The 27,900-nt window shown below is 39.4% G+C and overlaps 2 protein-coding genes across 7 annotated transcripts in view; one reads left to right on the top strand and one right to left on the bottom strand.

The window, feature by feature from the left end:
• The first annotated feature begins 1,518 nt into the window (after nt 1-1,518).
• gtf2e1.2.L (general transcription factor IIE, polypeptide 1, alpha 56kDa, gene 2 L homeolog) lies at nt 1,519-12,339 on the top strand. The gene is made up of 5 exons (XM_018230275.2): nt 1,519-1,737; nt 5,855-6,311; nt 7,595-7,796; nt 10,124-10,350; nt 11,557-12,339. The coding sequence occupies exons 2-5, from the start codon at nt 5,864-5,866 to the stop codon at nt 11,940-11,942; spliced, it is 1,263 nt and encodes a 420-aa protein (XP_018085764.1). The 5' UTR covers nt 1,519-1,737; nt 5,855-5,863; the 3' UTR covers nt 11,943-12,339.
• Nucleotides 12,340-16,863: 4,524 nt separating this feature from the next.
• Nucleotides 16,864-27,900, bottom strand: part of pcm1.L (pericentriolar material 1 L homeolog) — a 54,925-nt gene continuing 43,888 nt past the window's right edge. For 5 of the 6 annotated variants that reach the window (XM_018231350.2, XM_018231504.2, XM_018231579.2 and 2 more), the window contains 10 exons: nt 26,924-27,058; nt 24,603-24,809; nt 24,387-24,449; nt 23,761-23,878; nt 22,344-22,501; nt 21,864-21,930; nt 21,485-21,684; nt 19,894-19,983; nt 19,679-19,808; nt 16,864-17,200 (listed from right to left, as the gene is read on the bottom strand). In XM_018231350.2, the coding sequence (XP_018086839.1) occupies nt 17,097-17,200; nt 19,679-19,808; nt 19,894-19,983; nt 21,485-21,684; nt 21,864-21,930; nt 22,344-22,501; nt 23,761-23,878; nt 24,387-24,449; nt 24,603-24,809; nt 26,924-27,058 (1,272 nt within the window). In that variant the 3' untranslated portion in view covers nt 16,864-17,096. 6 annotated transcript variants of the gene reach the window in all.

Here is a 27,900-nt window from a genome sequence, read left to right as displayed (position 1 = left end):
CGTAAGGTTGCGAAGTTGCGCTAGCGTTGATTTGCTAAGCGAAGTTACGCTAGCGATGGTTAATTTGCATACGGCGCCAAATTCAAATTTCAGTGGAGGAATACGTAGAATCACTACGAATGCCTGGGAAACCTTCAAAACATCAAATAATTTTTTTTTTTTGCCCTACACATGTGCCCACTGTATAGTTGCCATGAGTTAGGAAATGTAGGAGGGGAGCCCCAAAAATTTTTTCGATCTTTTTCAGCCTATCACCCATAATATAGAAAAAACGCCAGCGTTTTTTGGGACTTAGAAAAAATTTGACCTTTTTTTGAAGCAATCCCTATCTACTCTATTGCGCTTCGCCTGGTCTGAGGTGGCGAAGGAAATCTAGCGTAAAAGGTAGCGTTCAGTACACTGCGCGCGTTAGTGAATTTGCGTAGTTACGTCCGTAGCGAAAATTCGCCAGGCGTAAGGGTGCAAAGTAACACTAGCGAATTTACACCATCGTTCGTACAGGTAGGTACCATCGTTCATGCCCAACGCTAGCGAATTGACACTAGCGTTCGGTGCTTAGTGAATTTGGGTCGTAGTCTGACCATCTGGATACTTTTGGTTATGTATTTGTGTAGTTAGCTTTCAGGCAAAGCAATTATACATGGGCAAGTCCATGGCAGGGGTAATGTAAATGGAGTAATATTAATGCAGGCTAGTAACCCATGGGGTTCATTCTCTGATTGGTCGACTGCAGCATGACTAATAAAATAAAGCTTCTGACTGGTTGCTAAGGGGGTTATTTACTAAACTCCAAATGCAAAAATCACAAAAAATTCGTGATTTTTTTTTATATATAAAATCGGACTTTTAAAAAAATCACAAATTTTTCGGAATTTATTAAACCCCGAGGATGGAAAAGTCAGAATCAGAAAATCCGGCATCTCAGACCTGTCGAGGTTGCATATAACTCAACGGGAGAAGTCCCAATGATTTTTTGATGTGCGCTGGAATTTTGGCAATACCCCGACGTTTTCGGGCAAAATTCTAAATTTTCGGTGTGAAAAATCTGAAAAAAATAATGAAAATCGGATGTAAAATCAAAAAAAATCGCGACCATCGGATTTTTTCACAATTTTTTCCCGCAAAACAAAATTTTCAGTAATGTGTATTAATAAATAAGCCCAAAAAACCCGTGATTTGATCAGTGTTTTTTTCAGAAAATATCTAGATGCATGGCTGCACATAAATCAGTCAGTCTGCAGCATGCATCTAAATGAATTGCTAATTAGCCATGCAGGCTGTGGATTCTAGATGAATTCGGTTTTAAAGGGGCGAGGTGGTAACCCTATTTGCAGAGCACTTGTTTTTAGCCATTTGAAAACTGGAATGAGTCAGAAGAAGAATGCAAATCATTTTTTAAAAAAAACTATATTGAAAAAATAAAGACCTATTGAAAAGTTGCTTAGAATTGGCAATTCTATAACATACTAAAAGTTAACTTAAAGGTGAAGCAACCCTTTAAGGCTTTTGTCCCAGGGAATCCCATAGGGAATGCTTATTGTCTGAACATAGGGATGGATGCAGTGATTGCTTTTGTAATCCCGGGACACAAGCACTGGTTAATCTGTGAAATGTGCAATAAAGCAGTGATTCAGCTGCAACGTGGCCTTTGATTGGGCGCATTCTCCTTCATTGTGATCAGCTTCTTTCTTCTGCCTCCTCTGGATTTCAGCAAACAAGGCCTGTGCCTATGGAAAGGTAATATAAACACACAAGCGAATCGGAGATAAATCCCACATAGGTGTGCCAAGCATTTTCATCTCTTCCACCACTGCCTTCAGTTTATTCTAGATATGAGCAGAAATAATCATTGATGTTTCCATGAGACTGGAGCTGGTGTGACTGCTAAAAAGTGCACTGCCCAGTCCCAGAGTTTGTTATGGGGAGAATCTGTGCTACAATTTGTAGTTAGGGTTGCCACCTTTTCTGAAAAAAATAACGGCCTTCCTATATATTTATCTTTTTTCCCTATTAATAACATTGGAATCAACCGTCATTTTTACCGGCCAGGCCGGTAAAATACTGGCCAGGTGGCAACCCTATTTGTAGTCTGTGTGGCATGCTCCATAGAAAACAGAGAAACCTATATTTAGCAACAGGGTTGAACATATAGTCTATGCAGCAGCCAATATACACGATTTTATAAAATGATTCTGTTTTGCAACGAATTATTCAGGTCTGCTGTCGCCATGTTTCGGTGGGGAGGTGCTTCCGCTGCTGTGTTGAAATCTACGTTGTTTTGTAGAAATCACTAATGTCACTACCGCACTTATAGCAGGAATCTTAGTGCTTTAATTCCTACATGCTGCAAGGCTGAATATGAATCAGCTGAGACACAAGACTGAATGCGACCAGACTAGTGTGGTTCCCAAACTGTGGGCTGCTGCAAAATCAGTAAAACATGGGCCCTTTCTGAAGGCCAATTGGGGTGAAGTGAATCTGCCTGGAACTAGGAGAGAGAGACTGATGACGATTTCCTTTGTACAAACAAATGCTGGACTGCAAAGAGGGACTTTAATCTAAAAAGTATAAAGAGCTCAGACGTGCAGGAATTTGGCTCATGAGGGGTTTGAGGCCCCCATACACGGGCCGATAAAAGCTGCCGACAGACTGAGCGGCAGCTTATTGGCCCGTGTGTGGGGCCACCCGATGGGCTTCCCCGAATGATATCTGGCCGAAAGTCAGACAGGTTAAAAAATCCCGTTGGATCGCGGCTGCATCTATGCGTGTATGCAGTCCCACAATCCACCCGCCTGTATCAGAGCCATTATGATCCGATCGAGGGCCCTAGGGCCCCTGATCAGATCAGCCCGATATTGCCCACTTCAATGTGGGCATATCAGGTAGAGATCCGCTCATTTAGCGAGTGGATCTCTACGCCTATGACCACCTTTATAGCTGTGATTGGGTGGCAGATACAGCATCAGAGCCCGGAATCTTCACACTCTTAAGGTGGCCATACATGGATAGATCCGCTTGTTTGGCAATGTCACCAAACGAGCGGATCTCCCTCCAATATGCCCACCTTGAGGTGGGCAATATCGGGCTGATCCGATCGTGGGCCCTAGGGCCCAACGATCGGATCCTAGCGAACGCAAACGGGCGGTCGGATCGCGGGACCGCATCAACGAACAGATGTGGCCGCGATCCGGTGGGATTTTTAATCCCATCCGATCGGGAAAGCCCGTCGGGGGCCCCCATACACGGGCCAATAAGCTGCCGATTCGGTCTGTCGGCATCTTTTATCGGCCCGTGTATGGCCACCTTTACCTGAATTTTCCACTGACAGATCAGGAGGGTAGAATTTAGGATACCGGCATTTGCAGTGTTAAACACAGGGCCCCACATGCCTTTAATTTACCTTTTTTTGTTCTTACAGACGAGCGTTTGAAGCTGCGCTCACCTGCGTTCCGTTTTTATGCGTTCAGCCGCAGGGGAGCGCAAAAGTAGAGGCATTCAGTTCTTTTCAATGGGGCTGTACTCACACAGGCGCATGTAGGCGCCGAACGCAGGAAAAATGCAGCATGTTGCGTCTCGACCTGCGTTCGGCACCTACATGCGCCTGTGTGAGTACAGCCCCATTGGAAAGAACTAAATGCCTCTACTCCTGTGCTCCCCTGCGGCTGAACGCATAAAAGCAGAATGAAGGGGAGAGCAGCTTCAAACGCTCGTCTGTAAGAGCTCTTATGGATTTTGTTTATGTCCATAGGTTAGTATTTATTCACATGGGTTATTTTTCAAGTTTCGCTTATCTGAATTTGAGAATTGTTGCCAATATAAGAATAGACTCATGAGCACCGCCCCTAGACTGGTGATTTCCTATGTTATTTGCATGTGCGCCTAGATCATTCTGTTTGGGTCACACGTTACCTATAAAGGTAGTTCATCCAAACGTCACCTTTAGAAAACACCTGCCCCAGTGTAACTTCCATTCACATCATCCAGCGGAGCTTACAATCTAAGGTCTCTATCACATTCACACACAGTAGGGTCAGTTTTATCAGGAACCAGTTTTTGGAGTGTAAAACCTGCACAGACATGGGGAGAACTTACAAACACCTTGTAACTGCATCACGTGAAACTGGTGTGATTAGTAAATAACCTTGTCTTTTCTTCCCTAGCACCTATAAGGTTGCCAATTCATTCACTAGGGCGAGGGGAGATCTCCTATAAAGCTGTCCCAAAAACATGCAACAAAACAACAGTTCTGCCCTATGTCCCAACACAGAGTGAATAAATAAAAGTTGCTCTCCATTCTTCTCAATGTATTGTACTAATCAGTATTAAACTGCTTAATACCAACTGGTTATTGGTTGCTATGGGTTACTGGACCTCTAAAAAAATTGCTCATGTTACTGTCAAACCCCCTTGATGTTTGTCTGTGTGACCCTTTCCTGGCCAATAGAATAGAATTCCCAACAAACAGGAGCGACCAGGGAATGTAACACTGTAGCAACAAGTTAGCACAAATTTACAAGGGGGGAATAATGAAAATGTACCATGGCTCTCCAGTTTGCAATTTCAGCAATCTGGTTACCAGGGTGCAAATTGCCCTAGCAACCATGCACTGATATGAATAAGAGACTGGAATATAAATAGGAGAGGGCCTGAATAGAAAGAAGAGAAATACAAAGTAGCAATAACAATAAGTCAGAAGAAGAAGGCAAATAATTCAAAAACTATAAATAAAAAATGACCAAAAAAAATGTTACCTTAAAGGTGAACACTCATTTAATAACTATGCTGCCCCTTTGCATTATTTACATAAATTGCTGTAATTAGTGAAAATGTGAGTGGGTTTATTGATAAGATGTATAATATATATATATATATAATCTACAGTCTGGTCATTTCCCTATGGGACCAGACTATTATCCTTATAAACACCGCGTTCTGACGTCAGAATGCGCCGTTTATAACAGGGGCCCCCAGGCCGCCGAATTTGAAGCAGCGTGTCGGAATTTGACGACAGGGGTCAGAATTTGTCGCTGTGCATCGGGAACGGACGCCGGCGCGCCCAAATAGGACGCCGGTGACCAAAATTTAGAATCCGTCCCCCCCTCCTGACCCCCCTGACCGATGTAGATTATAATGCATAATGTACCCCCTACTAGAAATTTATAAAGATTAATATAGATATCAGAAGTCACCTGTATGTGACCTGTATAAAAGTTTATGTGCGGCCTTGTGCGTTTATATGGTCACATAACTCCTGGGTGACTTATAATATCTTTATAAATTACAGAAGGGGGTACATTATCCACTATATATTTAACAGCTGCATTGAATGTACTGTTCTGACATTTGAGGTTAGTTTGTAGATAAGGCATAACAATCACTTGCTTTCTGTGTCTCCTACAAGTGACATGAAAACATATTAGATTCATCCCATGATAATTGCACAACACACACTGTGGCTGCTCCAATGAGCTCTCTCCAGATCATTCACTGATAACTGAACTCCCTTAATGGAATGATGCAAAGGATTGAAATCCAAAAGACTGAATCACTCTTACCATGATGTTCCTATGGGCGACACTCAACCTGCTGTGTGTCTGGGGCAGTCTCTTTGCAAGTCATTGGATATTTGTTTTGGTTTGTCCATGTTGAAGCCACCTGGGCATGAGGTTGGTTATGCGCAGCTCCTTTAGGCACAGAACTTTATTGTTGAGATTCCTGTGCCCACCTTTCATTAACATTAGGAATACTGAGCCACTGACTGAAAGCCAGCAGGCCACATAGATAGAAGTTCTCTCTATACATATTGGATCTAATTGAGTAAATAAGGAACTTACTGCATTTTCCAATTGTGCAGATTATTACGATGGGGGATCAAGAAACCATGACTGAGGTTCCCGCGGCCCTGAAGCGTCTTGCCAAGTATATGGTTCGTGGCTTTTATGGACTGGAGTACTCGCTGACCCTCGATGTTCTGATCCGATATCCGTGTGTGAAAGAGGATGACATTGCTCTGCTTCTGAAGTTTGAAAAGAAGCAACTTCGCACCATCCTTAATACCCTGAAATCAGACAAGTTCGTCAAGTGTCGCATGAGAGTGGAGACCGGCCCAAATGGCAAGAGCACCAGACATAACTATTACTACATCAATTACAAAGTTCTGGTAGACGTTGTCAAGTATAAACTGGACCACATTCGGCGTAAAATAGAGTCTGATGAAAGGGATTCCACCACCAGAGCTTCGTTTAAGTGTCCTGGATGCCTCAACACATACTCAGACCTGGAGGTTAACCAGCTCTTCGATCCATTCACAGGTATTTGTGATACTCTTATCCGGCTGGGTCTGATCAATATATTGCGCTGTGTTTCTGTTCTTCATAGTGACATTATAAGAATAGTATTTTTGGTTGATGTCCCTCACATGGGATTATCTCGGCGACACTGTAGTTTTGGAAAATTGCACCAAATGCAGTAAATTCCCTTTTAAGGTGCACGGTCAACAAAATATTGAACCCAGGAATATAAATGGATGGCTAATAATCTCATAATCTACTTTTTCAAGATATAAGCAGTTTTAAACTGTGATTTAAATCCATTTTAAAATAGCAGCACTACCTGCTGGCTAAAGTCAGCTGAAAATGTATATTCCTGAGAAAAAGGAAAGTCTTCTCATGTTTCTCATGTTGCTCTGCTGAGAAAATGAAGTTAATGAGCAGAGAAGGGTCATCTGACATCTCACTGGTCCGTTCTAAGCAGAATATCACAACAAGCCTTTCCTTTTCTCAGGATATTCATTTTCAGCTGAAATGTCAGCTAGTGAAATGACCAGCAGGTGGTGCTGTTGTTCCAAATTCATTATATTAGTAGTGTAAAAACTGATATCTTTACAATACTAGAAAAAACAATAACTTGTATAAATTTCAAAAGTGACTGGAAGAAATATCTGCAAATTTTTTTACAGTTTGAGGGCTTAAATTTCGTATTTTTGAATGCAAATAGCTTATCCTTAAAGTATACAGAACTAAAGCTTAACTAAAGAAATGCTAGGAATGTTGTACATTATGTTTTGAGCTTCTCTATCAGCCCAAGGCAATCAGTCCTTTAGCAGTAAAGATCTGTGTCTCCAAAGATGCCCCAGTAGCTCCCCATCTTCTTTTCTGCTGATTCACTGCACATGCTCTGTGCTGCTGTCACTTACTGAGCTTAGGGACCCACTCACAATATACTGTATATACAGAATAGAAATGTTACAGTATAAGACTGATTAGTAATTAATACAAATAACTTTCACTTTAAAAATAAGCAAGCCCTCCTGCATGTGATATAAGTGTGTGTGGCTCCTTGAATATAGGCCATACGCTGCACAGTATTGTTTGGGATTCTAGCACAAGCTGAATGGAGGGCTGCTGTACAAGTTCTCATACACAGTATATACTAAACTCCTTTTCTGGCCCAAACGCTGCACCAGCAGATGAAATTCCCTGCCTGATGGACGACCAGCAACTATCCATTGTAGGATTTGTTTTTGGGTGCTGATTACTGATTCACATGTAAATAAACATATTGGTTAAGTTTTGTTTTACTCTTTCTGTTGTAGAGCTTTTTCGCTGCACATATTGCAACGTTGAAGTCGAGGAAGACTCTTCCTCTCTGCCCAAAAGAGATGCCAGGACTTTACTAGCCCGCTTCAACGAGCAGATTGAGCCCATTTTTGTGCTGCTTCAGGAAACAGAAGATATTATCCTTCCATGTGAATTGCTTGAACCCCAGCCTACTGAGATCCCAGAGCTGTCAGGAAGGTAGGTGTTTGCTACAGTTCTACATGCTCTAGGCTGGTGTTTATTGGGCCTTACATACGGCCATTTGGAGGTACGTTTCCATGTATGGCATGTAAATAGTTGCAAACTGACAAAATGAATAATTTCCATTGTATCATAAAATACTGATACATAATGCACTGGTTTCTGAACTGGTTTGTGACAGTGTGAGTGGCGGGACAGACCATTACTGCAGGACAGATCCGGACTGGGAATCAAAATAGGCCCTGGCATTTCAGGAACACAGAGGCCCAAACAGCCCCACCAGTCCACTAAATACTGACTTTCTATGGCACCTTATAGCAGCCCCTCTGGCATTTGCCAGAACCCACAGATTGCCAGTCTGGGGCTGCTGCAGGAAGAGAATGGTATACTGACTGCTCCATTGCATGTTCCCCCTGCACAAGACAGTAGCAGATATGGGTGCTCTGACCTCCCAAGGGAAGATAATGACCCTATGGTGCATTCACTCCCGTCTAGAGTGTAGACAACAGGAATCCTGCGCCAAGTCTCACCCCTGGTGTCTGTGCTATTCGCAGGCTGATAGTTCCTTTTGGCCGATATTTGTTGGTGAGACCTACAAAGGTCCAACCTCCTGTAGACAGAACAGTTTAAAAACTGAGTTCACAGAGGAAGAGCTATGGGTAAAGCCGGAAAATCCAGGCATGCCCCCTTACATCTGTTAATCAAGTGTCCTGCCTCCTGGATTATGGAACTTTACCCCACCGGTCTCCTGTGTCCCCCAGAGATGCCAGTTAAAATTCTGAACTTCTGTCTGTGTAATCTGAATTAATTACTAATTGGCCTTCTATTGTAACTTTTATATTGATACTGTTGGTCCTTAAAGGAGAAGGAAAGGTTAAAACTAAGTAAGCTTTATCAGAAAGGTCCATCTAAATATACCAGTAAACCCCCAAAGTAGTGCTGCTCTGAGTCCTCTGTCAAAAGAAACACTGAATTTCTTTCCTTCTATTGTGTACACATGGACTTCTGTATCAGACTTCCTGTTTTCAGCATAAACCTCCTTGCCCTGGGCAAGAGCATGCTCAGTTTGCTCCTCTTCCTCCCCCTCTCCCTTCTCTACTGTAATCTGAGCCCAGAGCAGGGAGAGACTCAGGCAGGAAGTGATGTCATACCAAGCTAATACTGCAGCTGCTATCCTAAACAAACAGAGAGTTTCTAGAGCTTTTTACTCAGGTATGGTAAAACATTCTACATAATAAATATAGCATTCTAGCTTTCACTATTGCAGCTAATCTATCGGCAATAAAATGCCTCCGTAGCGTTCCTTCTCCTTTAAAGCGGGAACTATCTTCTTCTATTGAAACTTTTATATTTATACTGTTGGTCCTTAAAGAGGGAACTATCTTGAAAATGAAAATTTAATATAATATTCCATATACTAAAGTATGAAACTTTCTAAATACAATCAATTAAAAATTCTGCATTGTTTCTGAAATAATCAGGTTTATCTTCAATATTCCTCTCTCATCATCTCTTCATTCTGTCTTCATGCAGCAGTTGGGTGTCAGATGAATGATCTTATAGGGGGGCTCCCTTTCCTAGCAGATGTATTAGAGCTCACTCAAATAACTGATTCCAATACAAACAAAATCTAACAAAATAACTGCCTTTTGCATAAATTCTGCATGTAGAGAGACATGATGTCTGGTGATTTTAATAGAGTGAGCTCTAATATATCTTCTAGGCAAAAGGAGCCCCCCTATAAGATATATTGGATCATTCATCTGACACCGAACTCCTGAATGAAGACAGAATGAAGAGAAACAGATGCTTAGAGAGGAATAGTGAAGATAAACTTGATTATTTCAGAAACGGTACAGAATTGTTAATGGATTGTATTTAGAAAGTTTCTTATTTTAGTATGATGTTTATATTAAATTTTCATTTTTGCGATATTTCCCCTTTAAGCTCAGGGAAGTGAAATGCACAGAGCATGTGCACTGAATCAGAAAAGAACAAGAAGAGGAGTTACTTGGAGGAATATATCTTCACTGTGAAAGGTCTGTGGTAGCCTTGGGATGGAACAAAAGCCAAAAACATAATGTGTAACATATCTAGTCTGATTCTTTGTTGAGCTTTAGTTCTCCTTTAAAAGGTACAGAGACCCAGAAAAAAAAAGTCTTATGGGCTGTTCAGTAAAAAGCTTTTCCAGTTATATACCCCTGGCTTAATAGTAGTCTTGACTGTCACTATTAGTAACAAGGCCCATCGTGTTTACTGTAGCCAAACAAAAGTGTGGGGAGCCCCCTATATTTAATGGTTACTGTAAACCCAATTTGTTGTAGCTTTGACCAGCAGTCTGGTTCACTAGCACTGGATCTTCAAGGACATCAAGGAAAGTGGGCCAACAAAAATTCTATGGGCAATATGTACGTACAGAACGTGACCATTAATGTGCGGGAATCTGACCTTAAGAAAAAAGGCAAAGAAAGGAAGGTAAAGGAGCAGCCCGTGTGGATGAAGAATAGTACTGTGCATGAGACCCCGGCCGAGGAATCCAGTACTAGTTTAAGTGAGTATACTAGTGGTGATGGGCAGGTCACACAAGTTGGTGGATGGCTTCAAGTTGGGAGTGGGCTGATTGTTCGGGACTCCACGTTTTGTCATCCACTGGTGTCTATGGAGGTTATGGGACATTGAGATGACAACTTCCACTCTTTGTATTTTTTCTTTGAATGCCATCATATAAAACATGAATGGTGTTGCAAATATGATAATGGTTGGGTTATACAGCTATTGGATCCATGATCTGGAAACCAGTTATCCAGAAAGCTCTTCGTTATGGGAAGACCATGCCCCATAGATTCCATTTTAATCAAATTATTTAAAGTTTTAAAAAATGATTTCCTTTTTCTCTGTAATAGGATGAAGGTACTGTTTTATTAACAAAATGTTAACTCAATGTTTAAAGGGGAACAATCACAAAAATGAAAATTTAATATAAGCTTCATCATACTGAAATAAAAAAATTTTTCTAAATACAATCAATCCAATATTCTGCATTGTTTCTGAAATAATCAAGTTTATCTTCACTATTCCTCTCTCAGCATATGTTTCTCTTCATTCTGCCTTCATGCAGCAGTTGGGTGTCAGATAGTCATTGACAGTTAGATCCAATATATCTTATAGGGGGGCTTCCTTTCCTAGCAGATGTATTAGAGCTCATTCAAATAACTGATTCCAGTACAAACAAAATCTAACAAAATAACTTTGCACAAATTCTGCATGTAGAAAGACATGATGTCTGGTGATTTTAATAGAGTGAGCTCTAATACATCTTGTAGGCAAAAGGAGCCCCCTATAAGATATATTGAATCTAACTGTCAATGAATATCTGACACCCAGTTCCAGCATGAAGAGAGAAAGAAGAGAAACAGATGCTGAGAGAGGAATAGTGAAGATGAACTTGATTATTTCATAAACAATACAGAATATTTAATTGATTGTATTTAGAAAGTTTCTTATTTCAGTATGCTAATACTAATATTGAATTTTCATTTTTGTGATAGTTCCCCTTTAAATGATTTTTTAATAGAATAGGGAAAATTATATAAAGATCCCTTATTTGGAAAACCCCAGGTCCTGAGCATTCTGGATAACAGGTCCCATTCCTGTATAGGAAGTGCTGATTTCTAGTAAGAGTGAGCACAAAGCTAATCCTGTGACGTTATGAATGGTAAAATGTATATTACCAATTTACTCTTATTTACTTCCACAGAACCTGAACCTGTGATAGAGGATGAGAACGCAAACCTGAAGGATGATACCCCAGATAATGAAGTGATAAGAACTCTCCTAATCCATGAGATGAAATCTATGTCAGGACCAGCTGTCAATTCTTTTCCTAAAAGTGATTCGGGAAGTGATACCAGCGAATCAGACGAGGAGAAAAAAAGCACCAAACCAGCACTGGGCGAATCACACAGCAATGCAGAACAGGAGGAGGAGTCGGAGGCTGTGGATCCGGTGGTTATGGTCGGTGGACAGCCTCACGTCTATAGTGAAGTCAGCCAGAACCCAAGCCTTGTCTCTTTCATGACGGAGGAGGAGAGGGAAGCCTATATCAAAGTGGGACAGAAAATGTTTCAGTCTGTTTTTGAATGACACTAAAGGGATCACCAGTTCAGATGTTATAAAGTTGATTTGGGAACGGATTCAGACTCTTTTGTTTCAGGATAAAGACTGCCGAACTTATTGAATTCCTACTGAACTGTTGATACAAAATGTATAATTTTCATTGTAGTTTATTTTGTTAGTCTGGCTACACACTCACATAGTCCTACAACACAAGAGCTCCGCACTGGATGCTGCCCCCATCCCTCCACCAATATTAACTAACCAACTGCCCTGCACTATGACGTGGGATAAAGTGGCCGACGGATGTACCATAAGTCTTTAGTTCCTGCCACGTTTTGGAAGGTAAAGAACGATAACAAGGACAGTGTTGGTTTTGTGGTGCTCTATGTATTGTAAACAAATAAATGTGCACATACAGCATTAACACAACAGTATCTTTATTGCAATTACAAATCTTCCCCTGTCGTACAGCAAATACAGCCCAAGCTTCTGGTGTAGTAGGGGATCATGGTAGGCTGAGGTCCAGTAAAATCCAAAACTGATGGTTGTGTGGTGCAAAGAAGGGAAGAGGACCTTGAGCAAATATATGTGGTGTAAGAAAAGTTAAGAAAACAGGTAAATCCTTGTTCTGTCAATGAAAAAAGGGGTTTAACTTGCTTTCTCTGGGGCTGAAGAAACTGAAGCTTCTAACTTTCATTCCTGCAACTGCCCTTTCCCTACTTATACCCTAAGACCTGCTCATGGATATCCACATAGACTATAGCCCTAACTTCTCTGACCAAAGAGAACAAGCAAAAACTTTCCACCCACACCCTAAAGAGAGTGGGGCCTAAACGGACAGTACATTGTTTTACTGGGGAGAAAAACATCTTTTATTTATTACTAGTGGTTTATATAGTGGTAACTGGGGCTGTCCCACAGCAATGCTAATAAAGGAAGGCTTGTAGAAAAGAAAGAACTACCTGCAAAACAAAAAAAAAAACAGAACAAGTATCAGGACTTGCTTCACCTGCACAAGTTCCACGGAAGTACAGTCCAATCTTACCTTTCACTCCCCCTCCCCATGAACAGCAGAATAAAGGAACAGTAAAAAAAAAAGTGTTTTAAAGTAATGACAATATAATGTAGTGTTACCCTGCACTGGTAAAACTGATGTGTTTGCTTCAGAAACACTACTATAGTTCATATAAACAAGCTGCTGTGGAGCAATGGTGGAAATTGAAAAAAAGGCTATATGGCACATCTATAGAAATGGGTCAAATCAACTGGACTTGCTGTGTTTTTCTTGAAGACGTTTCACCAGTCATCCAACTGGCTTTCTCAATTCAGAATAACTTGTACATAGTATCTTGCTTCACTTTATATACTCTGGAATGTTGCTCCAATCAGCATAATCTGTTTATCCTAATCCACAATGATATCATGAAGTTAGGTGTTGATTGGATCTTGGATGTGTTATTAAACCTTCCAGGGAGAGGTGCCAAAACAGCATTGTATGTGGCAGACAATAGATGTCGCACCCCCCTCCTCTATTCAGACTTGGTTTTTCAGTTTTTACATATATGACGCCTCTTTTGAACCAGTTGATCTCCCAGTCTAGAATCTGGACTTGTCTTTAAACGTCCAGATGCAAAAGAGGCAACTTTGGGCGACTATTGAAAACGCATCGCCGCGTGTGCATTAGCGCAGGCGATTTTGCGCTGTAGCCTATGGGGAAAAGACGTTGAGGCAGTTCGGGGAGATACTAGTATTAAGCAGAGAGGTGCGCTAATATTCCTTTTTCAATACATGCACAAACACCTAAAAAGAAAGAACTGTATATACAGTAGAGTAGTACGTTCAGCACTTCTTGAATATTTTACGATGTTAGAACTACTCACAATGCAGATCATCAAACAAAGGCGCGTAGATTGGTTCCCTATAGCAGAATGTATGCACACAATGTAAGGCTATGCGGTAGTTCTGGAAAGGCAAATGCTACAGATAGTGAAGAATCGTTGGGAATTAAGTGTAGGCCCTGCGGGTCCTATAAACTTACCAAACGGCAGCGGGATAGAGTGATAAGTGAGCTGCGGGGTAACCGCTCGATGTTAGCATGTTTCTGAGACGCTGTTCGCCACCGGTATTTGGATGAAGGCGGCCTCACAGATGTAGTCGGCGTCCCTGACCGGTACCGTATCTTTTTCTTCTGTCACAATCGGTCAGCAAGCCTCGAGGTGGAGTGTATTGATTGAATAAGTAATCAAAGGGGAGAGCTAATCTTTTCAAACTTTTATTAAATAATTAAATAAGGCCCAACGCGTTTCATATCCTACGATACTTCATCAGGGGCATCACACGTGTAACTTCACATCATGGATTAAATAGAGTGAGTCATTAGTTCATTAGCCTAATTGGCAATTTGCAACAGGATTTCGTTACAAAAACATACAATTTCGTTTAAAAATACATCAATTTGAATAGATTACAATAAAAAAATTATTTTTACATATATAAAACATTGTCATTTTCTAAGTTAAAAAACATTTTAAATCGATTTCTATATTTAAACCTTTCAGAGTAAGTGTTTTGAGTTTGTGTATCCAGTATGTTTCTTCACGTGATATTACTTGTATAATATCACTCCCTCGCCAGTGATTTTTCTTCTGTACTATTCCCATAAATTTTAAAAGAGAAGGGTCTGAGTTATGATGAGTTTTAAAATGGGCTGAAACACTGTGTGCCAGTACTCCTTTTTTGATATTATTCATGTGTTCCCTTATCCTAATCTTCAGAGTTCTATTTGTTCGTCCTTTGTATTGTAGGTTACAGGGACATTGTAATAAATAAATAACATTATTCGGGGAGATAGTCGCGCAAACACGTGGCGATAAGTCGCCAGGCGACAATCTCCCCGAATCTCCTCGTCTGGCCTTACCCTAACAGTGTTTCTGAAGCAAACACAGCAGGTTTATCAGTACAGGGCAACACTGCATTATATTACTTTAAAACACTTTTTTTGATGTTACTGTTCCTTTAACTCAGTCTTTCTGCAATTCTCTCTACCAGCACTTCATCCCTTGACCCTATACCATACTTCCTCCACCCAGTTTCCAATACACCGTTATGCTCATATGCAGTAAAGTATAATGGAAACCCTTTCTTGTGGTATTATTCTCATTTAAGTGCTACCATTTTAAAAAATAAGCTCTGTTCTTAGCTCTCCCACCAACTAAAGTCTGGTAGTAGTTAAACTTGCTGGAAAGGCTTGTATACAGTCACCTGACCCAGCATTTCACTCGCAGCTCCATACTTGACCCAAACAGAAGCTGCACTCACCTTAGTAACCAATGGCTTCCTCCTACCAACATCTAAACATCACTATACTTATCCTTGGACGTCTCCAAAACCTTTGGTACAGTTGATCACTCCGTATGTGAAGAGACCAGCGCTTTAAGAATTGTTGCTTTAACAAACCTTTGCTTCACTTCTCTGCTGGCATCTCTCAGAGCTCTGCTTTATGTCTCCTCCTCTTCTCACTTTACATGACAACTGGATTTGTTCAGCGGATAGTGATCATCGCTGCATATAAAGTACATGGGGTTTAATATAACCAGGGTCATGCTAAGTAATTAACCAAGTCAAGGAAAAATCAGGGAAGAAAACCTCAGCCTGCTTCAAGTGGCCATCTGTAAACATCATGCATATCATTTTACTGAAATTACCTATTTTTCCCCATGGGGCAAACCTGGCCAATCAAAAGAGTTAGTGCAAACACTGGTGTGCTGCTGGGTGATCACAAGTAAGCTTGCTCCATTCCCAATAGGAGATCAGCACAGTAGCACATTTAATTATGGACATCAGAAATTGACATTTCTAAATAATGCAACAGTATACAATATCCTGAGGGTGGCAATTAGGCAGTCTGCTCTTGCCGCAGAAAAAAAACGATTTTGGAAAAAACCAAGGACAAATTTACGATGACGGCAGTCCCTTAGGGAATCTGAGGGCAATTTATTTTTTTGTTTTGGTGGTACCGTAAGCAAAGATAGAAGATACTGGCCCATGGATTGCCTTCATGCTTCATACTTGAACACAAAGCCATTGAAGACTCTCTTTTCTACAATAACACAACCACCACCAAGGGGAACTTGATCACACTTCTTGGTTGCCTGAGTCAGCACCAGCTTCTATAAGAATAGAATAGACCACGGGTGTCCAAACTTTTTGCAATGAGGGCCAGATTTGGTGAGGTGAAAATGTGTGGGGGCCGATCATTTAGCCTGACATTCTATGAACCATTAACATCATTTAACTCATTTAAACAAGGAATCGCCTAGCCGTAGCAGTAATATTTGGGCACTTGGTCTATACTGCTGCCTGTGTGCTGAAGGTGTTAGTAATAGACACGTACTGGCATGTAGTTTACTGTACTGGCGCGTCAGTAAGTCTATTGACACATTCAGACCCTAAAGAAGTATGTGAAGCAGCGCGTCACTACGTGCCGTTACGTGTCTATTGCTAACACCTTCAGCTCACAGGCAGCAGTATAGACCAAGTGGCTGATCATTTCACTGATGTGCCCAAATATTACGGCTAGGCGATTCCCGATTGCACTGTGCTGGCGGGCCGCATTATTATTAATTTTATGATGGAGGCTGATGGGCGGTATAAATTTGAAGACGGGCTGCATTTGGCCCCCGGGCCGCACTTTGGACAAGCCTGGAATAGACCATTCTAGAACATGCTTAAAGGTGAAATGTAAAGGTTACTGACTGAAGTGTATTTCTTAGGTTGTCACCTGTCATCTAAAGTAGATGCTGCTCTTCAGCACAAACACATGTCTATTTACACTGGGTATAAAATCTTGAAAAAAAGATTTCCCACCCTATTTATGGTCCTATAACCTTCCCTTAAGTCTTGTCTTTTGGGGAAAAACACAAAAAAAAAAAAAACTAAAAACAAAAAGTACAGACAAACCAAAACTTTATTGAGAACTTCATTCTAACATGAAAAAAACAAAAAAAACTAAAGTACAGACAAACCAAAACTTTATTTAGAGCTTAATTCTAATATTTTTGAAGTTACAAAATGGAAAAAAACCGAGAACCTTAAAGAGAGGAAAAAGACAGGCTTGTGGATCAATATATGCTTGTTATTGGAAAACACCTGACGCAGGCAGAATTGGCCTAAAAGGCAGTATCAAAAACTTAAGTTGAATACATTTCCAGACTTTTTTTTCCCACTTCTGTATGATGTGATCATCTTGTTTGTCAGTTTCAGTTCATGCAGGGTGGATGGCCGGACTATCTGGAACGAAGCAAACATCAGGGATCTAGAATTTATGCTTGAGAAGGCAGCATTAAAGCATTTCTCAGGTGAATCAAGTTACAGTATTAAATGGTCTATAGCAGGGATCCCCAACCTTTAGAACCCGTGAGAAACATTCAGAAGTAAAAGGAGTTGAGGAGCAACACAAGCATGAAAAATGTTCCTGGGCTGCCAAATAAGGGCTGTGATTGGCTATTTAGTAGCCCCTATGTGGATTGGCAGCCTACATTGAGGCTCTGTTTGGCAGTGCACCTGGTTTTTATGGAGCCAAAACTTGTCTCCAAGCCTGGAATCCAAAAATAAGCCCCTGCTTTGAGGCCACTGGGAGCACATCCAAGGGGTTGGAGAGCAACATGTTGCTCACGAGCTACTGGTTGGGGATCCCTGGTCTATAGCATGTGTAAACCTACCTTTATCACATGTAAGATTCCTCAGTTTACTCACATTATGGGGCAGATTTATCAAGGGTCGAATAATAAACTAGAATTAGAATTTTTGAGTTTCACAATTCACACATTCGAATTTTAACCCCCCTATTCAAATGTAAATTAGAATGTGAGATTTATCACACCTCGAACATGGAAACCGTTCTAATTCGATTACTCGCCACCTAAAACCTGCAGGGTTCATGTACAAGTCATTGGGAGAGGTCAATTAAGCCATTTGGAGATGTTAATAGCCTTCCTGACATTCGAGTTTTTTTTCCCATAAGAAAAACTCGACTTGCACAAATCGAATACGATTTGAATTGTCGAAACCCTTTGATCGAATATTAGAAATTAGAATTTTTTCATAAATAATCTTCCAGTCGAATTGTGAGTATGTTCAAATTAAAAAAAAATCACATGAATTCAAACTTCGACCTTTGATAAATGGGCCTCTGTGTCTGCACAATCCATCTTGCTCCATCTTGTTTACTCAATCTTGGGTTACCCTCACCAAACCTGTTGAGGTCTCTGCTCCTCACTACTCTACTTCAATCTTTAGCACAACCAACCATTCTGCAGTTGATCATTTCTTCTCTCCATGCTAGGTTAGTTATGCCTCCTCTCAGCATTCACTCTCTTGCCCTCTACTCTTCCTCATGAGCTCAAATTCTGCACTGTATCTCAATCTTTTCTTTCTCTGTTGTTCACAAATGGTCCTCTAACTCTGGTTTCACAGGCTCTCATCATTGGGTGTCCCTACTGATACTGTTAAGCTCATTAAAGGGATCCTGTCATCGGAAAACATGTTTTTTTCAAAACGCATCTGTTAATAGTGCTACGCCAGCAGAATTCTGCACTGAAATCCATTTCTCAAAAGAGCAAACAGATTTTTTTATTTTCAATTTTAAAATCTGACGTGGGGCTAGACATTTTGTCAATTTCCCAGCTGCCCCCAGTCATGTGGCTTGTGCCTGCACTTTAGGAGAGAAATGCTTTCTGGCAGGCTGCTGTTTTTCCTTCTCAATGTAACTGAATGTGTCTCAGTGGGACATGGGTTTTTACTATTGAGTGTTGTTCTTGGATCTACCAGGCAGCTGTTATCTTGTGTTAGGTTCCCATTGTTCTTTTGTTTGGCTGCTGGGGGGGAAAAAGGGAGGGGGTGATATCACTCCAACTTTCTGTACAGCAGTAAAGAGTGATTGAAGTTTATCAGAGCACAAGTCACATGACTTGGGGCAGCTGGGAAATTGACAAAATGTCTAGCCCCATGTCAGATTTCAAAATTGAATATAAAAAAATTCTGTTTGCTCTTTTGAGAAATGGATTTCAGCGCAGAATTCTGCTGGAGCAGCACTATTAACTGATTCATTTTGAAAAAAGTTTTTTTTCCCATGACAGTATCCCTTTAATATCTCATTGCGTAGTCAGACCATAGCTAGCTTAAAGGACAAGGAAAGCCAAATTCATGGCGGGTGGGGCAAATTTGCACAATGAATTTAATACCTTTTTTTTTTTTTTTGCTCCAGGCCAGATTTCCTCTTACAAAATAAAATGCACCCACCAAGGGTTCTATCTAGGCTCCAGACAAACACCTTACTGCTTTTTCCCAGGGATCCCTTGTGCCCCACTAGACGTGATGATGAGCAATATAGTAAAGTATAATAATGAGAAATATAGTAAAGTCAGGCAGTTTTCTACATTGTGCATGTACACAAGCTTGGTAATGCTGCAAGGGATCTCTGGGGAAACAGGGTAAGATGGCAGCTCTTTGGAAATTAGAGATCTTATACACTGTGTGGTGCCTAAAATATTTCCCACCAGTAAATTTGACTTTTCTTGTCTTTTAAGCAATTGTAAATGCAGCTAGAGAATATCTAACCAGTTATAACCAAGAGGGTGTCACAGACATGCTTTAATCTTAATTTGTCATTTACTACTAATTGCAAAGTATACAATAGAACATTAAAAAGCTAATAATGATACACAGATTTAGTCATTGCTTTCTTTAAAGGCAATCATGCTTACCAGGTTCTTTTAAAGCAAGAGGATCTCCTGCCAATTGATCTGCGCCATTCTCTTCGTCATTGATATTCAAGATTTCATCACACAAGTTATTTTTATTCTCCTCTTCCTCAATGTCTTTCATTATCTGTTCCTGAGGTGAAAAATGGGAAACGTTAAACCATTTTATATTTGTGTGTGCTGCTTACTACTCACTGCCTTCAAATGTAGTTGAATACCTGTGGCAAAGAAAGTTTAAGTGGCAAGTCCTCAACTTTCACAAAGTCATCTTCATCAGACTTCTGGCTTAGGTTTCCTGATCCAGTTTCCTGCAGAAAGATAGACATGCATTGTAGATATTGCAAGTGTAAAAAGTATAAACATGTGTACATAGAAAGACAGCAAATCAAATATGTACAGAATCGGAATACTGACAATATATCACTTATAATATGTAAATGTGTATAAGGCACTGGTTTATATTCGTGTTTTCCCCATATCTCACTCTAGTTGACCTTTAAGATGGGCTTCCAGAAGTATCTAGTAAAGCAAATACATATTGCTTCTCAGATATCACCCAAACTAGCCTTCAGCCAATTCCAGAGTTTAGGTTCTACTGCTACAGACTCAGAACTTGCCATGGCTGCAATTTACTTTAAAGGATAAGGAAAGCTACAGAAGCAGTTTATTGCAAATATATTCACCAACATATTGCAAGCTATAAAACTATTTATTCTGCAGAATTTGTTTTACCATATCTGAGGAAACAGCTCTAGAAACTCTCTGTTTGTTTAGGATAGCAGCTGCCAAATTAGCTTGGTTTACTGGTGTATTGATAGACTTTTCTGATAAAGCTTACTTAATTTTAGCCTTTCCTTCTCCTTTAAATATGGTCATTGTGCCTGCCTACAGATGACTTTCCCTGGCAAAGTCCTGGGAGGCCACCAGCAATTAGCTGCTTGTTAAAGGATAACCAAAACCTAACTAAAGGTGCTAGAAATATTGCACATGATGTTTTGGGCTTCTGTATCGGCCCAAGGCAACCCCAGCCCTTTAGCAGTAAAGATCTGTGTCTCTAAAGGTGTCCCAGTAGCTCCCCATCTTCTTTTCTTTTTCTTTTCTACTGATTCACTGCACATACTCTGTGCTGCTGTCACTTACTGAGCTTAGGGACCCACTCACAATATACAGGACACATAGAATACAAATGTCACAGTATAAGGCTGATTAGTAATTAATACAGATAATTATTACATGGCAGCTCAGAAACCAGTGCAACTAGCATCAGAATTTAATAATCAGACCTGTAGCATCAACTTATATTACAGTCCAACCTCATTTTCTGCTTGATAATTAGTGATGACCCCAAAGCTTAGCTTCTCAACAGCTGCTCAGAGCCCACTGAGTATGTGAGTGTCACAGACACTTTCCAAGATGGTGACCCCCTGTGACAAGTCTGAAGTCTTGGATCATTGCTGCTATTGACAAGCTGAAACTTTAAGCTGGTGCAAAAAGTTTAGTATGCAGAATATGGCATTTTAACCATATGAAGTTTTTGGGTTTAGTTCTCCTTTAAGCATGTATTACTGTATGTGTGTCAGAAAGGAGGGAGTCTATTAAGGCTCAGATTTGCTTTTCTCTACAGGGAACATGTATTATAAGATACTTTCCTCAACTGCTGTGGAGCTGCAGGGTACCCAAATCCACAAATATTTTAGAATAGGTTTACACATAGAATTTGTGAACAAATTAATCTCGGGCTACTTTCCTTTAAAAAACAAAACCCATCATTTTCAAATAAAACAAATGAATATGCCCTGTTTAACTCACAAAGTCATTCACCAAGACAGGAGATTCAGTATCAGAACTGCCAGCTCCAGAGGTGCCAGGTGAATCCACAGGTGACTTAACATTATTAACAAGTGCTGTCCCTGAGAAATCTGTAGCTTTTTCGTTGCTCAAAAGCAGTGATGGATGAGCCAGAACATCACAATCAGATTTTGCCTGATCTTCGTGAATGGACAGTTCTCCTACAATAAAAACAAGTTAGATATTTCCATTTGTTGCCATCCAACTAGTTAAAATCGTTGTCAAACACAGTAAAGAGCAACAAAAAAAAAAAACCTGATACTGTATGAAAATAGGAGTAGTTTATTATAAAAGCTTAAAACATTTAATTTTAAAACCAAAGTAAGTCAAAGATCATTACCCATTACATTAACTGCTAATGACAATGCCTTTTCATTCTCAATATTGGCCTCAGGTCTGACCTCCATCTAGAGTGAAATACATAATTAGAATTAAATAATTACAATAATTACGTCATATTTTATAGTTATCAGAACACATATTTATGTGAATATAGTTATCAGAACACATATTTATGTGAATATAGTTATAAGAACACATATTTATGTGAATATAGTTATAAGAACACATATTTATGTGAATATAGTTATAAGAACACATATTTATGTGAATATAGTTATAAGAACACATATTTATGTGAATATAGTTATCAGAACACATTTATGTGAATATAGTTATAAGAACACATATTTATGTGAATATAGTTATAAGAACACATATTTATGTGAATATAGTTATCAGAACACATTTATGTGAATACAGTTATAAGAACACATATTTATGTGAACATAGTTATAAGAACACATAATTATGTGAATACCTCTTCCTTTTCAGTTTCATCTGCAATTTCACTACTGGTTTCAAGGGATGTTTGGACATCAACAGGCCTGGCCTCAAATTCATAATTTTCCTCATCTTCATTTTCATCTTCACCACTGCCATAGTTTGTTAAGGCCTGTGTCTCAGCTTTTGTAAAACCTATAGAATTTTAAATTCACAATTAAATAAAAAAAAGTCAAACTCATTTTAGATTTTGAAAAAGTTAGTATGTTTATATCGAAGACAGCAGAGTCTGTGAAACTGCACCAGTGCTGCTACCCCAAAGCAACAATCAAGTTTGTGAGACTGCAAAGAAATCCAGTCAGAACCTCCACTGCTTAATCTAATTAACAATATGATTTCCTGTTCAGTTTTTGAGTAAAACAAGTAGACATCCGCACCCAGCATAAAATAAAGACACATCATCTTACTACAGCCCACTTATAAGACATGCACAAGCAATATGCCCAAAGAAAAAAAAAAAAAACTGAAAAGGACGTATATTGTCCCCTTAAGGAGAACTAAGCTTTTCTCAGGATATTCATTTTCAGCTGAAATGTCAGCTAGTGAAATGACCAGCAGGCAGGGATGTTGTTCCAAATTCATTATATTAGCAGTGTAAAAACTGATAATATCTTTAAAATACTAGAAAAAACAAGATCTTGTATAAATTGCAAAAAAGATTGGAAGAACGATCTGCACGATTTTTACAGTTTGAGTGTTTATATTTCCTTTTTAAATATTTATGAATGCAAATAGCCTTAAAGGATAAATAATTAAAGCCTAACTAAAGAAGTAGCTAGAAATGTTTTACATTATGATTTGGGCTTCTGTACCAGCCCAAGGCAACCACAGCCCTTTAGCAGTAAAGATCTGTGTCTCCAAAGATGCCCCAGTAGCTCCCCGTCTTCTTTTCTGCGGATTCACTGCACATGCTCTGTGCTGCTGTCACTTCCTGAGCTTAGGGACCCACTCACAATATACAGTACACATAGAATAGAAATGTCCCAATATAAGGCTGATTAGTAATTAATACAGATAATTACTACATGACAGCACAGAAACCAGTGCAACTAGCATCATCATTTAATAATCAGCCCTGTAGCATCAGCTTTTATTACAGACAAAACTCATTTACTGCTTGATAATTTGAGATGACCCCTCAGCTTAGCTTCTCAACAGCTGATCAGACACTTTCCAAGATGGTGACCCCCTGTGACAAGTTTGAAGTCCTGGATCATTGCTGCTATTAACAAGCTGAAACTTTAGGCTGATGCAATAAGGTCATTATATAAAATATGTCGTTTTTAGCCATATTCATTTTTAGGGGTTAGTTCTCCTTTAAGGTGAAGGCACCGTTATAAATGTATGCTGCAAATAAAGAATATAAGATTGCTTATGATGCAGTTTGTTCTTACTTATAGATACAGGCAAGCTTTCATCCAAATCATCTTCCTCAGAAATGTCAGATTTTCCACTCAAGACTTCAGCATCAAAATTTCTATTTTCTTCTGCTGTCTCTGTTTCATCCTTGTCCTGGATTGGATTAAATACATAAACTGTGTAGTAAAGGCAGATTAGCTCTGCGGTGCCCCCACACAAGTGGCATGAAGTTCCCTGTGCCGTGCTGTTTCTTATTAAGCATTAAGACTTGATTCATCATTAGAGCTACATCTTTCCACCCCCAAGCTAGTCACTGAATAAAATGCCAGCAAAATGGCCTCAAATATTTTTTCCTATTGGCAGCAGAATATGGCAGAATATTGCTGTGATATTCAGGACATTGTTGGGCACTATGGTTGCCTTTTGGACAGTGTGAAAAAGTTTGAAGAGTAAATACACATTGTAAACAATCAAGGAATGTGGATCAATGAGTAATAATAGCAGTATATTTGTAGGGCAATAATAGAATGTATTTCATTGGTAACTTTGTTCCTGTCTCAATAACAGTGTAGATGGAGGAAGACTGAACTTGAACAATTTTCTTTCTGTTTTCTAACATTATCACTCTACAAAATGTATAGATTATCTACTTTATACATACTTTATCTTCATCATCCGTTTCTCTCGTAGTAGAAAAGTTTTCCTCTGGACAGGTTTTCTCTTCCTGAAAAACAAACATAACCTTTTCTAGATTTTCTTTATTGTTTCCAAAAGCATTTCCACGATACATAAAATTACAAACATAAGTCATATCTAGTGTGAGTTTTACATATAAATTTATGATATGATATGCAAAAAACAAAACAAATCAAATTACTTTGTCAGCCTCTTTGGTGAAAGACTCCAAAACCACAACTGCCTCAGGCTTTCTTGAAACTGTCCCTTGAACTGCTGTGCTGTTATTATCCAGGTCTTGCATCAGTCTGAAGAAAGCCAATTCATTGAACAGAACTTCTGAAATTTCGACAAGAAGATCTTCTCCGCAATCTTTTAACTTTTTACTGCTGAATTTGGCCAGTGAGTCCTACGCACAAAGAAAACATGCATTTAGCCAAAGGGAAATTAAACAAAAGGGCACATTTCTCATGGGTCGCGGTTGGAGATGTGTGTTCAGTAAGGGCTAATGTGAGCTTTCTGAATTCCCCTTTGATTTATGGATGATTTGGCAATTAATGATGTGCAATTTGAGTTCAGATCTACTAAAATGAATGAAAATTGGATTTGTTTCATATTTTGTTTCTTAAAAGCTCAAATATTTGTGTTTTTTCAAGTTAAGAAAACTACGAATACAGGTATGGGACCCATTATCCAGAAACCTGTTATGCTGAAAGCTCCAAATTACGGAAATGCCATCTTCCATAGACTCCCATTTTATCCAAATAATTAAAACGGAGTTCCTATTTCTCTGTAATAATACAACGGTACCTTGTACTTGATCCAAACCAGGATATAATCATTGTTGGAAGCAAAACAAGCCTATTGGGTTTATATGATGTTTACATAATTTTCTAGTAGACTTAAGGCATGAAGATCCAAATTACTGAAAGATCAGTTATCTGGAATACCCCAGGTGCTGAGTATTCTGGATAACAGGTTCCATACCTGTACTACAAATTGGAGAAAACTACCAGCCATGTTTGAGTATAATGTCTTTGATGGAACACAACTGAGATTAACCAATTTAAGATGTTTCCTACATACAATCAGATTCAAAATCAAATCAGACTACGGTGTGAAACATAATGCGAATTTGAACAGCTGTGTCCCTAAATGTCAGGGCCAATAGTTTATCTCAAAAGCCATATCAAGACTTGCTAAAGAGGATTTATGTTTTTGTTGGAATTCGTGTAGTAGAGAACAGGGTAAAACATCTCACATATAGGGCGTTATTTATTAAAATCCGAAAATTTCTGATAATTTTCTACTCTGACCGAATTTGCACTGCTTTTTTCCCCTTATTTATCAGTACATTGTCCTGAAAATTACCTGTGTGGGGGAGGGGGGGGAAATTGATAAAATCGTGAAAAAATTCGAATCTAATGACTTTTCGAATTTGACGCCCAAAAACTTTTTTTTCGGATTATTGCCTTCAGTGCTTTTTGTGAAATGTTAAAAATGGTTCAGTTTAAAACTCTTAAGTACCATATATATATTTGTTACGGCATGGAAAATGAAAACGGACTATACCTTCAATATAAGGATAAAATTGATATGCAAAACTCGAACAGATTGACGAGACTCACGATACCAAGTAAAACATTTATTTATATTATAGAAACAATGTAATACTAGAAGCTACATTTGGGGGCAGATTCACTAAGCTCGAGTGAAGGATTCGAATGAAAAATACTTCGAATTTCGAAGTATTTTTTTGGTACTTCGACCATCGAATTGGTTAAATTCGTTCGAATTCGAACGAAATCGAACGAAAAATCGTTCGACTATTCGACCATTCGATAGTCGAAGTACTTGCCCTTTAAAAAAAAATTCGACCCCCTACTTCGGCAGGTAAAACCTACCGAAGTCAATGTTAGCCTATGGGGAAGGTCCCCATAGGTTTGCTAACCTTTTTTTGATCGAAGGATTTTTCTTCGATCGTTGGATTAAAATCCTTCGAATCGTTCGATTCGAAGGATTTAATCGTTCGATCGAACGAAAAATCCTTCGATCGATCGAACGAAGGATTAGCGCTAAATCCTTCGACTTCGATATTCGAAGTCGAAGGATTTCAATTCGAGGGTCGAATTTCGAAGTATTTTTAACTTCGAAATTCGACCCTTTGTGAATCGGCCCCTTGGTGTATCTATTTGGATAGATTGTATATGGATAGATTGTATTATTGTATCCGTGTGTAATGAAGTTCATGTAACCTGTCTTCTGGCCACTAGATGGAGCTGAGGAAGCACTTGGGGCTACTGGGAGGTGAACAGGGTAATTAGAATATTTGTAACATGCACCCGAGGAAAGACCTTTGTGGTCCGAAACATGTAGTGCTTCAATAAAGAAATTCAGACTGCATTGAAAGGCTCTCCAGTCCCCTTTTTGGTCAATCATACTTTTTCTTACTTGCATCAACCTCTACATAGCTTCTTTTTTTTTTCCTAAACATTGCATTCCTATACAGAAGTAAACATTTACCTGTAGAATGCTTCCAAGCTGTTTGTGGAAGAACTTCACAAATTCCTTGCTTTCATCATTTTGCTGCGTCAGTGTTAAAACTAACCGCCTGATCGATGTAAGTAAATTAGGTGAACAAACCTCTTCCATGTGTTCCTAAAATGCAATCAATATACATGGCAATAAACAGTTAATAAGCGGCTGTGGTAAGTACAGTACAACCAACGTATGTTAGAAATTAGTCACAAACAATACAGAGTATAACTGCTTCAAACTATCAATAGTATGTTCCACTGTAGAATGTAACTATTGCTAGTAGGACCTACCCCTATTGTCTGTAAATAATATATTTTCATAGACTTACTCTGTAAAACAATGTGGGTGCTGCATAGATACATAGGTTAAATCTTTCAGTCCTGAAAACATTTCTTATATGATCCTGCATAAAGTTTCTAAAGCTGGCCATAGATGCAAAGATCAGATCATTTGAATCCTTGAACGATCCCCATCCCCTCGACCTGACACTAACCATTCAAATCAAATAAAGTAGTAAAAGAACAGATCAGACGATGTTCTACAGCAATCGTACAAAAGTTATGTCCGACAAAGCTACTGACAGTCTCCCACTGAAAATCGTCCGATACACGCAGAGATATTACCGGCAGCCGATAGAAATCTTTTAAAGGGGTGGTTCACCTTCAAACAACTAGTTGTTTTCAATTAGATCTCCAGAAATAATGACTTTTTCCAATTACTTTCTATTTTCTATGTGTGACCGTATTTCTAATATTGAAGTGTCAAGTGTCTTTTTTCACCTACTGAAGCAGCTATGGGAGGGGGGTCGCCGACTCTGTAAACTGTTCTAAATGGATACATTTAGTTGATACATTTCTTATCTTTGTCCCTGCTGAGCAGAATCTCTGGGTTTCATTACAGACAGCTGTTAGAATTGATACAATAGTTACTAATGTTTCAGAGATGCCGCTGAGAAATGTATC

The sequence above is a fragment of the Xenopus laevis genome, chromosome 1L (assembly GCF_017654675.1).
Source record: "Xenopus laevis strain J_2021 chromosome 1L, Xenopus_laevis_v10.1, whole genome shotgun sequence".
In the NCBI taxonomy this organism is placed as follows: domain Eukaryota; kingdom Metazoa; phylum Chordata; class Amphibia; order Anura; family Pipidae; genus Xenopus; species Xenopus laevis.
The sequence above is the reverse complement of the archived record's forward strand: the minus strand, read 5'-3'. Positions and strand labels throughout refer to the sequence as shown.